Source organism: Rhamphochromis longiceps, linkage group LG16 (genome assembly GCF_057381845.1).
Source record: "Rhamphochromis longiceps isolate RC_006_pf linkage group LG16, R_longiceps_female_GT1.1, whole genome shotgun sequence".
Lineage (NCBI taxonomy): Eukaryota > Metazoa > Chordata > Actinopteri > Cichliformes > Cichlidae > Rhamphochromis > Rhamphochromis longiceps.
This window is the reverse complement of record NC_140572.1, coordinates 2,142,644-2,157,696: the sequence shown is the minus strand read 5'-3', so window position 1 is coordinate 2,157,696 and position 15,053 is coordinate 2,142,644. Positions and strand designations below refer to the sequence as shown.

The following is a 15,053-nucleotide window of genomic DNA, read 5'->3' as shown; positions in this document are numbered from 1 at the left end:
TAAAACACACCAAAAAGAAGCTCCACAGGTAGAGCAGGTCATCTGCTAACTGGAAGGTTACTGGCTCAGTCCCTGGCTACTCCAGTCTGCATGCCAACGTATCCTTGGCCAAGATGTTGAATCCCAAGTTTCTCTGTGATGCATCTGTTGGTGTGTGAATGTGTTTGATAGAATGCACAGAAAAATGTGCTTGGAGGTTTTAAAGTGGCCAATCAAAGTCTGGACCCAACTCTGACTGAGATGCTCAAACATGACCATCCATGCTTGGAAATCCTCCGTGTGGCTTCCTCTTCCACACCGCTGTGAAAGGCTCGTTGGCAGTTATCATTAAAGCCTGACTACAGTTCACACAACCAGGTGTCAGGTTTAGGGAGCAACTACTTTCACATGTGGCCAGGTAGGTTATGATTCCTTTTTTTCTATAATAAATGTATAATATTAATATTTATTAGATGAAATGACATCTAAGTGTGACAAACAAAACAAAAGAAATCAGGAAGCGTGTGAACAATGTTGCTTTCACACAGAATAAACTTGGAAAATGCAGAATATTTAACATAATAGACAATGGCAAAGGAGACTGGCAACATACATGGTAAGAATATGGATGATAAAACAGATTGTGGATGGACAGATCTGCCGTGGAATGTCCCTGTGCACTGACCACAGCTTTTTACAGTCAGGCTCAATGGGTCCTTTGTGCAGCTGAGCACAGCTGGCCGTCCAGGAAACCTCAGTTCTCACTGCACAGCCCACACTTTCAGAAACACAGACGTCTACACACAGGCCGACTCTTTATTTTGGGATTTACACCAGGAACAGCCCATACACAATAAACCAGATCGGTATAATCAGACACATCAAACCCACAGTGTTCACTCTCAGCATCTGTGTTTAACAGTTTATGGAGCTGACTCCGTTTGCACAGGAGTCCCAGAGCTGCAGACAGAAGATTTTACTATAGTCTGAATACTTAAAGCAGAGCTGAAACACTTTCCCTACATTAGGAAGGGTTAGCATTGCAGTTTTTTGAAAAGCATCTTATTTGAATACAACTACAGCTGCTGAACATAACTGCAGTTCTATGAATATTTGTGCAGCCCTCTAATTTTCCTCTTGGTTACGGGCACACTCCCAAAACACAGTTATAACCAGGAGGTAGGGGAGGTTACATACAAACACATAAAAATGTCACTTTCAGTAGCATTTGTTCAATTCAATGTCTTTTTCTACAAATGTCTGCTATTTATGTAAAATGATGTTTCATGCATCTTTATTACTGTAACTTAGAGCAACACACTTATCACTATTTAAGTAACCGGCTTTTGTTAGTGACCAAATACAATGTAAGAAGAAATAAATCCAGTTTTACTGTTTGTGTATTCCAACATATTTATCCTTCTGATGTATTAAGATAATTCAGCCCAACCGTGTTACAGTGAAATTAACAGGATTCTAACTCTAAAAGCATAAGTGTCACCAACGTCCCCTCACAAATACAGTTAGAGTAAAAGTCATAAACAAGGCTAGTTGATGACTCTAGTATTACCACCTCATTATTAGACTAAACCTGAGTTGGCCAATGTCTGAAAACATGTCGGTGGTTAATGTATCGATGGGTCCACAGCCAGCTGCTATTGTGCACGTTTTGAATTTGCATGGAAGTCTTGGAAGTTGGTATTTAGGAAATTTGACTATATAGGTCACGCTAGTGTAACAATCTGCTGTATAATAAGGTTCACAAGAAAAAAACTAAACAGAAAAGGCCATAGTACCCAGAGTTAACCCCCCCTACACACACACAGAAGCCCGTTCAGCTATCTTAGTCAGGACCTTCATTGACACAATGCTTTATCTAGCCCCTTCCCCTGACCATAACCTAACTGTAACCCTGACACTAAAACCACATTTTGAGCCTCAAAAATGCTTCAAACTTGTGAGGACCGTGGGTGTGTCCTCACAAGTGACTGTTGGTTCTCAAGTATAGTAGAATGCAGATTTCGGTGCTCACAAAGATAGACAGGAACACACACACACAGGGCCTATCACAGCACAATAACCTGCAGGCAGAAACTTTAATACACAGACGCAGATTTTCATCAGTGCTAAACCATCAAAAGCTTACACTAAAAGACTCTCTCGCGTATGTAATTTGTAACGCACAGAAAGTCACAATAAACAAAAGTAACTGAAAGTAAGAAAACTCGCAATGAAATGATCAGAGGCGGTGGCCTACTTTTCATACATCTGGTTAACAAAAACAGAAGTATGTCAAAGTAATTTAAGTACCCGCGTGTTCGTGTAACTGAGCATTAAAAGCTAGAAACGCCAAACAATAGTGTGGAAAAGAGCGAGAAAGACGCACACGGCGCGAGGCCGTATCACATTACAATAACATCAGAGGCTCGCGCTCCCCTTCCTCCACCCCGCCCTCCCCGGAGCATCGCGTGAGAGCAGCAGCCGACTCTCAAACTTGATTGTGATTAATGCGCGAGGGCAAGATATCCATGCCAGATCCTGCATGGAGGCGCATTCTTAAGGTGGTCCTAAAGGAGGAACCCTCACACGCCGTCTCAGAAACACAGCACCACATTTCAGCAAACCTTACAAGTATACGGCTTTATAATTACACACAGCTGACTTGGCGATAACGGGAGAACACAGTCCACCTTAACTGGTTTAATCTGTCATTTCCACCACAGGTTAATTTCATAACTTGACAGCGAAGTAACCGAGAGTGTCGCACTTATAAAAGCAAAGCAGTGTTGAACTTCAGTCACCTTTCTATACTGCACAGAGATTTAAAGTGAACTACAAGTTAGTTCCTGCTTACGGCTTTTTGCCCAAAGTGAAGCCTACCGTCACCCTAACGCTAACACGTGTGCTCATAATGTTGTTATCAACAGCGGTAACTGCTATTATTATAAGGTAAACAGTAAAACAGTAAAAAGTCTTACTGTTTGAGGGCGGGCTTCTTCCTTTTCTTGTTCGCATAGGTCCCCGGGTTTCTCAGCATGGTGTCACCTAGTTCTCACAGCCTTTACGTTAGAATAACTTCAGCTCGTTCACTCCTCCACTCCGGGGCTTTCATCCATCCGACAGTCCTTTATTTAGCCTGTTGATCCTAATCCCAGGTTATAGACCTGCCGGGGTCCTCGGAGGGCTGCTGCCGCCTTGACAGCTCCCGTTGGCGGTCACTGTTGCTGACCTTGGTCGGCAGCGCAGTGAGGGTACGCTGGGTAGTGCTGGTAGGTTTACTGAGAGGGGAGCAAATGGAAAAATGTTTGGCACAGAAGTCTTGTGCCGATGTCCAACCCCTCTCCTTTGGATAAACAACGCCGCCTTATCATTATTATTATTATTCAGAGTCACTCGAGTTTTCGTTCTCGCCCTTACACGGGGCGTTTTCAGGAAACGTGTGTACAGTCTGTCGAGACAGCTTTTTAAGGTGGAATGGACTCATTGTGGATGTCGAGAACGTTTGCTTTTGTAACATCCACCATATTTGCGTCTTTTGAGTTGAAAAAAAAGTTATTTATTTGAGGTGTCTGACCAAAGCAGGTCGTGACGTCATGGCCATGGTGGCAGCAATCTGTCCTGGGGACTGTCCCCCTATCGCTCTCTCCCTCCCTCCCTCACTCATTCACACACACACACACACACACACACACACACACACACACACACACACACACACACACACACACACACATACACACTCTGTCTGACGTTTTATTCTGTGAACACAGAGGTGTGTATATTTCATGTGAGCCAGCCTGTTTGGACCTTGATTCTTTGTATTGTGCAAGTCTGAGTAACCATTCCTGGTTTTCACTCTAAGAACTCGGGCAGCACATATCACTTTGATTTTATTAAAATTGAACTTTCTACCTATGTTCATGAGAAAACATTGTCTATTTAATTACTTTTACATTATTTCTGTGACTGCAACCGGTGAATGGACCTTCTGTCAGTGTCATTTTTCAAATGCAAATTTCTGTTTGTTCCAGGTTATCACAGAGTTTTTTATGCACAGTTCAAATCCAACCATAGGGCCTGAAAAATGACGCAACAACAGCTGCACTTCCTCTAGGCACAACATGAGGCTTGCTGCAGAAGTGAGACAGTCCAGATAAACTACGATTGTTTAAATTACAGTTTTTAAAGTTACAGTCTTATTCCAAAGGGGATTCAATTCATTTTTCACCTCAAAATTCTACACATTCTACACACAATACACTATAATGACAAAGTTAAAAATGTGCTTGAAATCCTTGCATATTTATTCTAAAAATATAACCTGAACTTAAGTATTCACAGCATTTGCATATTTTGTTTGAGTATCTTTGCCAGCAATTATAGCCTCACCTTCTTTCAGTGTGATGCTAAAAGCTTTTCACACCTGTTGTAGGGCAGTTTGTCCCATTGTTTTTTTTTTTGCACAACTTCTCATCTGGTCAGCACACAGACTTTTTTTTACGCATCTCAAGAGGTGCTCGGCTGATTCACAGAGCGGCCCTGAAGCTGTCCTTTGTTATCTTAGCTGTGTGCTTAGGGTCATTGTCCTGTTGGAAGAACCTTTGCTTCAGTCTGAGGTACAAAGTGCTCTGGAGCAGGTTATTATCAAGGGTGTCTCTGTACATCTGAACATTACTGAACTGTGCAAATGTGGAACAAGTGAAGTTCTGTCCATACTTTCCAGATGTATGGTTTTCTAGGTACCATTCAAGATGTTTGTGCATCTGTTTAGTTGAGTCGAAGTCTAGTATTTTATTAGTTTGTTCATGTTAATTTCAGATATTGAACAATTATGTAGGATTGCTTTCTTTCATTTGCACAATATCTCTCAAGTTAGAAATATCCTGTGTCAGAGAGACACTGAAAAACCAGTTCATGCATTTATTACTTCTAGGCTGGACTATATGTTATTATCAGGAAAACTCCAATTTATCGAAAACATGGCAGAAAGCGTACTGACGAGGACTAGAAAGAGAGAGCATATTTCTTCTATGCTGGCTGTTATGTGGTAGCATCCAGTCTCTCGTCCAAATATGGTCACTTCTGGCTCCAAAAAACTAACATGACTGCAGCTAAAATGACAATAGAGGCGTGGGTAACTTGCACATCTGTGAAGGCACCATTAATGCTGAAAGGCACATACAGGTGTTGGAGCAACATATGCTGCCATCCAAGCAACAACCTTTTCAGGGGTGTCCCTGCTTATTTCAGCAGGACAATGCAAAGCCACAGTCTGCATGTGTTACAACAGCGTGGCTTCGAAGTAAAAGAGTGGCCTGCCTGCAGTTCAGACTCGTCTCCCACTGAATATGTGTGGCACAATATCAAGTGCAAAATATGGCAAAGGAGACCCAGGACTGTTGAGCAACTGAAGTTGTACATCAAGCAAGAATGGGAAAAATTGATGCTTCACAATTGTAGTGTCCTCAGTTCCCAAACACTTACTGAGTGTTGTTAACAGGAAAGGTGATAAAACACAGTGGTCAGCAGGCCCCGGTCCCAGCTTTTTTGGAACGTGTTGCAGGCATTCAATTCAAAATGAGTGAAGATTTGCAGAACAACAATAAAGTTTATCAGTTTGACATATCTTGACATATCTTGACATTTGACATATTTCCATATCTTGTCTTTGTGGTGTGTTCAATTGAATATAGGTTAACAAGGATTTGCAAACCATTGTATTCTGTTTTTATTTAGTTTAACACAACGTCCCAACTTCATTGGAATTCTGTACTATTGAAATTATACCATCATATTATATCATATTAAATATTGAAGTTAAATGTGAGATGACTGTGCCACACAGTGTCTGCAAAAACATCTAATCTGGTCTTTAAGTCTGATGTCATTAGCCATGCCTGGGTCCTAAACTCCGTCCACTTCAGGTCCCAAAGGTCCCAAACAACACTGCAGCATCACTGAGAGTTACAAAATGTCTAAATTCTTTCATCTTTAATAAAATGATCAGTGTTGCTGCTTTACCAGGTGTAACTACTAAGTTTAACATCCAGGCATCCATGAAAACAGGATTTATTAAATTTAACAGAGTTAGCAGTTAGCAGGAAGTTAGCTCACCAGTTTCCACCTAAACATGATATGCCATGTTCTTACTGAGAGATTTCTGAAACAAATTCAAACGTACAGCTCTGCTGTCACTTCCAACATAAATGAAAACAGGAAATTAAACAGCAGTGACGTTTGTAGGGTTACTGAAGTTGGGCTAGCTGGTATATAATGATGTGCTACGTGGTGGATAGCTACACAGTTTATGTTATGCTGTTAGCATAACATAAACACAGTGAAGCTGGAGGATGAACGCTAACTTCCTCCCCTCGATAAAAGTTAACGTGAGGGTTCCTGATGGTTAGAGACAAATGCAATCGCATGGCAGGATGCTGTAAACGGACCAAACTTCAGTCAGGAGAACAACTGAGATAATCCATCCTAGGGTGACCAACTGTCCTCTTTTCCCTGGACATGTCCACTTTTCACGTTCCGGGATTTTCGAGATTGATAAAAATGTCCGGGTTTTCCTATATTCCGACAGAGGACCCATGTATGTGACGTCATCCCCAAACTGCTGCTTTGTGAGCGCTTGTTCTGTGCTCACAGACGGGACTGACAGCGCGCAGCAATGCGCCTAATGATGTTTAAAAGATCCCAAAGCGCAAGTGCATCTTTTCAGATGTACATCTTTTTGAACTGCAAAAGAAATTTCCCGATGGCCGATGTGTAAAAATAACTCAGTTGTTTGGTGGTGGCTATGGTGGAGCTTCCTCAGAGGCCAGCAGGTTGATGAGGGAAAAGGGAGGCAGGAGGAGCAGAGACCCGAGGCGAGTGTCAGGTGAACTGAACTTCAGGTAAGAAGTTATGACTTGCAGTCTATGTGGGTCAGATATAAACCAAGTTTAGGTGGAGTTTATTTTTGTTGTGCTGACTTTTTACAGTCAGTTACAATAACTCGTACTGTGTACTAGCTAGCATGACGGAGTTTCTATACAGCTTCTATACAGATATGTGGTGAGAGGGAAACATGAAGATGAAACCAGGAGATGTCCTTACTGAATCATCAGAGCTGAGCAGGTGATGGAGAAACAGGTTTACCTTTTAGGTGACAGGAATGAAGGGAAGTTATGAACTGTTTCTGAGAGACAAATAACACCAGGATCCTTTTCTAAGTAGCTGACAGCTGGTAACTGTGCAGGGGCGGGTCTAGCAAAGTGTTGCCAGGGGGCCAGGTAGGGCATTAACAGGGAGAGGGGCACAAAGAAATACTTTTCTTTCTTATTCTCATTTAAAATGCTTTTAATAAATAATTATCTGAATCTTACGACCAAAGTTTTATCTGACGTAAAATGTATAGAAATCATACATATACCAAAAAGACTGTACATCACTGTCACAACAGCGTTTCATTCAAAGGCTTTATCGCTTTTCCTGTAATACCTGGTGGGCCGGTCTCTAGTCAAAATGCCCGGGCCGATTTTTGTTCCAGTCCAGCCCTCTTTTCTTATGCAGATGAGGCATTATTTCTGTACCATTATTTAATTCCAGAGATTTTTAAGTTTGGGTTTTTTTTTGCACTTGTTGACTTGTAAAAGCCTATATTGTGGAGGTATGTAATAACGACAGGAGAGGTCTCAGTGTCTCATTCCAGCTTTATTAACTGACTCTGTAGAACTTCACATACAGTAAGCGCCAAAATCTCCACCCCAGCACTTCCCTTCAACTTGGGTGTGAGTGAAGACACCTGGTGGTCCGCCACAATATGACATATTTTATTTCACAATTCATTAACCTCACAGAGAAGGCATGGTTTAAATATGTTAAATATGTTTCTTCATGACTGAGCTAAGTGTCCTCGTTTTTGGAAATCAAAACATGGTCATCCTAATCCATCCACAATACGAGGTTAGTCATAACATACTGCTGCATGGGCTGGGCTGCAGTTACATCGGAAGGGTTTAAAAACTGAGCTTTAAAATGAACAGGGTTAATAAAAACCGAGAGAGGCCGACAGTGATCACTGACTGCTTTAGGGGCTTGTTCAGATTAAATAGAACAAGATACAGAGCATTAAAACATGTTAAAAACACAAGAGCCTTATTAAACGCGGAGTAGTCTGGACCCGGAAGCAGGATTCATCACATCATCTCTTAGAGACTGGATTAGGGTAAATTTTTGTCCTGTAAGAAAATATAGACCTCTCTGTGCAAGTGGCAATCCAGGTACCTAACGCTGTCCATCTACACACTTCTTCAAGTTGGCAGTGAGCCCTTCACCATAGCTACTATCTGAAGACAGACCTGTTTTCTTTTCTGTTTGTTTGGTGTTTGTGTTGATTGACTGTGCTGTGAGCTGATCGATTATTGATGTAGTGGACTTCATTTGTAATCTTCTTGGCAGGGGTGTGGAACTCCAGGCCTCGAGGGAAGGTGTCCTTGAGGGACAGATCTCACCCTGGGTCAACACACCTGAATCAAATGATTAGTTCATCACCAGGCCTCTGGAGAACTTCAGGACATTTAAACCAGCTGTGTTGGATGAAGGACACATCCAAAACCTGCAGGACACTGACCCTTGAAGTCTGGAGTTCCCCATCCCTGTTCTAGTGTGTCTTTTTTACACAGTTGTGAGAAAGTAGAAGAGGGGAGTGAGGCATGGCACACAGGAGGGAGCATCAATGTCAGGACCTTTGGGTTTTCACAGAAAATTGAGTCTTTGGCACAGAAATCAACACTCAAGCTGTTAGAGGCAACTTAGAGGATTGGAACTTTTGTTGTCATTGTTATTATTATATATCCCATGATTACGTGAAATCCAGCATGTTATTAGAACATATTTCTAAGACCAATCAAAAAAGGATTTGGAAGAAACGTCCAGCTTCTGAAAGTTTTTTTGTTGGGGCTCCTTCATGACAAATTACTCTATCAAAGTCACGCGGCATGTAGCAGTTAGCTTGTGGGACTGCTGAGCTGTTACTGAAGTCCAGGTTCCTTGAAAGTAGCCTTCAACCCATCTGTATTTTTGGGTTTCTTATCTTCCTCTTGACAATATCCCACAAATTCTGGATTGGGTTCAGGTCAGATGAGCAGTTGTTAACATGGTCAGCAGACCATTTGGGGGGTGCCGAGTCCTGTTGGAAAAATAAATGAACATCTCTGTCAGGCTCGATGACTGAAACATGAAGTGCTCTAAAATGTGGTCGACAGCTGTGTTGACTTTGGACTTGATAAAACACAGTGGACGAACCACCACCAACACCAGCATGACACGGCACCTAAATCATCACAGACTGGAAGCTTCACACTGAACTTAAAACACTTTGGATTCTTTGCCTCTCTACTGGATTTCTGAATGAACTATGAGCCATAATAATCACAATGATTACAAAAAGAAGCTTGAATCATTTGACTTTATGTGAAATGAATACAAAATAGTTTATTTTTTGGAATTAAATGATAAAAAAGTGGATGTTTCCAGCAGTCCCTGACAACCCAAACGTGTTGCTTTAATGACTTCATTCTGTGGACTGGGCTATTGTGATGTTACAGCAGGAAAATCGCTGCAACGCTAGAAGCACTATGGTCTAAACACATCTTTGTGTTGTGGCTTTAAAAATTCCATTAATTTTGTTGAAACTAGGAACACAGACTGGAAGAAAAACAATATTAAACATTTTAGTACAATAAAAGTTCAGGATTGTGCAAGGATTGAAATGTAAATAATTTTTTACAGTTTTGTCTTGGCACAGTATGAAGTAACAATATGATCTGGGACCACAGGTGGGTTGAGGAGCCAGAAATTGTACTCGAGTAGCATTACTTTAAATTAATATTGCTCATATAATATTACTCTGTGCTGGTTTCATCTCTGTCAGGGTGATGTCTGAAGAAGTCGAGAGGTTTCTGTCTGTGCGTGATTCTTGTGCTGTACAGACTTCCAAGCGTCTCATGTTTGCCATGACAACTTTATAACACTGATGTTTTTTTCTAACTAACACTATAATCCTAAATCACAGTAACCATTAAAGTCAATATAAGTCAGTGTCCAGTGGCTCACAATTTAATGCATAACAAGCATATTTCCCAGCTTTTAAGATGCTCTCCTCTGTGGTCCAGGATGTCCTGAATCTTGAAGTACTGCAGCTGCAATCAGGGTTTTTCATCACTTCCCCGAAACGTTTCTGGATCCCGTCCTGCAGGGTATCAACACACTTCTACACATTTTGCAAGATGACTCAGCCTCCTCAGCTTCTCCAGCAGCTGGTAAAGTGTTGACAGCATGTGCACAGATGATTTCCCTTGGAGGATGTAACGGGCCATGGCAACAGGCTTCATCACAGCAGTGTACTCAGCCAAAAATCCCATTTCAGCAGCATTTAACCTAAAAAGGTTTAAAAAGATAAACCATAGCCATTCTCACAACAATATGATTACTGTGCATTGTCTGTGTGACACAGAGTTACTAAAGAAGTGTGGATTCACCCATTAGTCACACATTAATATTTACAAACAGTACAAGTTCTGTCAACAAGTTCTTGATCGTTAACGGCATGCAAACATTGCAGATTGCTTTCTCTCTATGAATGCGCACAACTCTTTGCACATCAAGGACCACGGAGCTACAACGAGACTGACGGGGTCAGAAAAACTGAAACTTGCTTACTCATGTTCCACTTTGTCGTTAGCGATGATTGACCTGCTGGTTTCATTTCACAGAGCATGACATTTTGCAGACTCTAACTGAGACAACCTCTTGTATGTATCATTAGCAGCTTCTGCAGCAGTGGCTGATGATATAAGGTTGAGCAGATGACACGCACACACATCTTGATACTCCACCTCTAACTGCATCATCAAGAACCCTCCACCCTCCTGTCCATTGGTGGCTTATATATATATAATCCAAAGGCCGTCAAGAAGTTTGAACCACTATCTGATGTCCTGGTCCCTTGAATGGATTTCTTCTAATGCTGCGGTAAGAAAGTCAAACTTTTAAGAGGTCTACAAGTCAGTGCAAAAAAGAGATGTCATCCAGGGACAAGTGACTTGTAGGTGCTGTTTTCTGGCTGACCAGCAGTCTGTGTGGTAGCAACATAGTTGACAGTGCTCAGTTTTTTGATGGTTATGTTCTTCTTGTTCTTGGCAGCTTCTTGTATTTTTGAGCACAAAGTTTTCCTTGGCATTACACTGAGGTTGCTAGGTTTCCGTGATATTCTTTAGGAGGCTATCTCAGCTATAGGAAATGGTTGGTTGGCCTCACCAACGTAGGTGGTTGTAGGAGGAGCAGAAGTTTCACCTGCGTAGAGCCAATGAGTTCTTCACAGGTGGCTCAGTAGAAGAGGAAGACTTTTGTCTTCCTAGTCTATTTGTTCTGTATAGATCTTAATTTTGTGGGGTTGGGCCCTCTGTTGGCAGAAAAAAGAAATCAGACTATGAAACTACATGTGACTAAGCAGTTTGTATACACTTTAAAAAATATATTTTTCCCCCTTTTTGAAAGAAAAAAAAAGGTCATACCGTCTGTGTGTTTCCACTAAAAAACAAAAATTGTGCCATTCATATCCCGCACAAACAGTTTGTGGTGACTTACTTAGTTCCTCCTACGCCAGGAGGCGCATCGGGCATCGATGTCAGTCAGTGGCGACTGCTTAAGCTTCGTCCCAGGCAATGTCAACGGTTCTCAGATCATCAATAAATGTTCGATGCCATGTGATCTTTGGTTGAGCTTGGTTTCGCTTGCCAGTGCGTGGGAGCCATGTAATGGCAATCTTGGCCGGGCGATAAGGGGGTAGACGTAAAATATGGCCCGCAAAGCGGAAGCGCCTTTCTGCAACAACATTGGCTAAAGGGCGGGTGCCTGCTCTTTGTAAGACCTCTTCATTCGTTGTTCGGTCTCGGTAGGAAATTCTCAGGATTCACCGCAGGCCACGTTGTTGAAGCACTTTCATGTGTCGAGTAATTGCATTTGTTGAGCGCCAGGTTTCACTAGCGTATAGGAAAGACAATGGAGTTCAATAGTCTGATCTTGACCCTAACATTCAGGGAGGTTTGTCTGTGAAGGTTCTCAGTCATCCAGGTCATCGTAGTCAAAGGAGCTTGCAAAGAAAAGCGTCTGGACTTCTTTAAGTTACTTGAAGACGTTTCACCTCTCATCCGAGAAGCTTCTTCAGTTCTAAGGTCAAATGGTGGAGAGTCCCAGATATAAACCTAGTGGGAGTTTCCCCCCACAGAGGGACAAAAGGACCCCCTGATGATCCTCTAATCGCCTGAGCCAAGGTGTGAAACTGGGTGTGGGTCCCAATCAGAGAGGAGCAAGGATGGTAGCAAGGTGTTTAGCAATGTTATAAGTGGCTGAGTTTTTCCTTCAGACTCTAAGCCTGAAGGGAAAAAGAAGGAACACACACATGTAAAGGAAGCACTCATAACGTGCGGCTATCCTAAATGGGCGTTCTTAAAGTCAGCAAAGAGGCACAGAAAAGAAGACCAGACACCAGCGAGGGAGGATAAGAAGGACAGACGCAACAACATTGTCATCCCCTATGTAGCCGGTGTATCAGAGAAACTCAGGAGAGTTTTCTCCAAGCATGACATCCCAGTGTATTTCAGACCCAGCAACACACTCAGACAGAAACTGGTTCACCCGAAAGACAAAACTCCAAAACACAAACTTAACAATGTGGTGTATGCTGTACAGTGCAGCGAGGAATGCTCAGACCTCTACATTGGAGAGACCAAACAGCCACTTCACAAGCGCATGGCACAACACAGAAGAGCCACCTCCACAGGACAAGACTCAGCAGTCCATCTGCATCTAAAGGTCAAAGGTCACTCTTTCGAGGATGCCAATGTTCACATTTTGGACAGAGAGGACAGATGGTTTGAAAGAGGAGTGAAAGAAGCCATCTATGTCCACTGTGAGCGACCATCTTTGAACAGAGGCGGGGTTTACGACACCAACTCTCTGCCATCTATAATCCAGTTTTGAGATCCCTTCCCAGACGCCTTAACGCCCACTCACATCCTGGGCCATCTGACCTCAGGAATTCGCATGATAAGGTGGGGCCAGGTTTCACAATGAACTCACCCGAAACTCTGGCTGATTGTGACCCACGCCCAGTTTCACACCTTGGCTCAGGCGATTAGAGGATCATCAGGGGGTCCTTTTGTCCCTCTGTGGGGGGATACTCCCACTAGGTTTATATCTGGGACTCTCCACCATTTGACCTTAGAACTGAAGAAGCTTCTCGGATGAGAGGTGAAACGTCTTCAAGTAACTAAAAAAGGTCCAGACGCTTTTCTTTGCAAGCTCCTTTGATTCAGGGAGGTTGAGTTCCAAATAGGTTGGAGACGTCGCAGGACACCGACCGCCTTCCCTACTCTGACGTCGACATCTCAGTCAGAGATCCCGTCAATTGAGATGATGCTGCCAAGATATGTGAAATTCTCCACCTCTTCAGCACGTTGTTGGTTGCTCATGACTGGAACGCGGGCACATGCATAGCCAACTTGGTCTTCTCGGCGCTGATTCTTAATCCGACTTTCGTCGCCTCCCTCTGCAGGGCCGTGGTCAACTTTTGGAGGTCTTCCTGAGTTTAGTCCGAGTCGAGTCCAAGTCAGTGAGATTACGTGCTTTGTGCCAGGGGACACCTATGCCAGCTTGGTCAACTGATCGTCGCATGATGAAGTCAATTACCGACAGGAAGAGAAAAGGGGATAGCACGCATCCTTGTCGGACGCCAGTACTGATCTTGAAGAAATCTGTGCAGCCGTCATCCATCCGGACGCAGCAACAGGAGTTGGGGTAGAGACCACGAAAGGCATCTATATACTGCTGAGGGACTCCATAGTGGCGTAGGACAGCCCATAGCTTTTTTCTCCTGTTTTGGCTTCCCTTCATTGGCTTCCTGTTAAATCCAGAATTGAATTCAAAATCCTGCTCCTCACATACAAGGTCTTAAATAATCAGGCCCCATCTTATCTCAATGACCTTGTAGTACCATATCACCCTATTAGAGCACTTCGCTCTCGCTCTGCAGGCCTACTTGTTGTTCCTAGAGTATTTAAAAGTAGAATGGGAGGCAGAGCCTTCAGTTTTCAGGCCCCTCTTCTGTGGAACCAGCTTCCAGTTTGGATTCAGGAGACAGACACTATCTCTACTTTCAAGATTAGGCTTCAAACTTTCCTTTTTGCTAAAGCATATAGTTAGGGCTGGACCAGGTGACCCTGAATCCAGGCAGCATGTTGGCACGGTGGTTAGCACTGTTGCTGCACAGCAAGAAGGTCCTGAGTTCAATTCCACCATCAGGCCGGGGTCTTTCTGTGTGGAGTTTGCATGTTCTCCCCGTGTTTGCGTGGGTTCTCTCCGGGTACTCCGGCTTCCTCCCACCGTCCAAAGACATGCAGCTTGTGGGGATAGGTTAATTGGATAATCCAAATTGCCACTAGGTGTGAATGGTTGTCTGTCCCTGTGTGTTGGCCCTGCGACAGACTGGCAACCTGTCCAGGGTGTACCCCGCCTCTCGCCCTATGACAGCTGGGATAGGCTCCAGCGCCCCCCGCGACCCTGAAAAGGACAAGCGGAAGCGAATGGATGGATGGATGAATTGAATTGAATTGAATAGAGTCGGCCGGTGGACGCTGTCAGAGGCCTTCTCGAAGTCAGTGAAATTAATAGAAATCTTTCTTCGGTATTCCAATGTTTGTTCAATGATCATGTGGAGGGTGAAAATTTGCTCAACGCATGACCGGCCACTCTGAAAGCCAGCCTGCTCTTCTCGCAATCGTTCATCCACTGCACGTCGTAACCAATACAAAAGAACGAGGCAAAACACTTTCCCGGGTACCGACAGCAATGTGATGTCTCGCCAGTTGTTACAGTCACCCAAATCACCTTTCTTTGGAAGTTTGATGATGACGCCTTTTGTCCAATCATCAGGTTATTGGTTATTGGTAACTTTATTGTCCTATGTAGGTACATGTGATGTTGACCAGCAGGCGTTTAGGAGTCTTGTAAGGGCGGCTTCCAACTGG

General features: G+C 43.2%; 1 protein-coding gene across 2 annotated transcripts in view; it reads right to left on the bottom strand.

The window, feature by feature from the left end:
* Positions 1–3,434, bottom strand: part of LOC146650357 (aryl hydrocarbon receptor-like) — a 43,421-nt gene extending 39,987 nt beyond the window's left edge. The window contains exon 1 of one of the 2 annotated variants that reach the window (XM_085384108.1): positions 2,958–3,434. In XM_085384108.1, the coding sequence (XP_085240234.1) occupies positions 2,958–3,016 (59 nt within the window). In that variant the 5' untranslated portion in view covers positions 3,017–3,434. The remainder of the gene's footprint in view (positions 1–2,957) is intronic. The other variant, XM_085384109.1, reaches the window with a different exon arrangement.
* Positions 3,435–15,053: the final 11,619 nt, after the last annotated feature.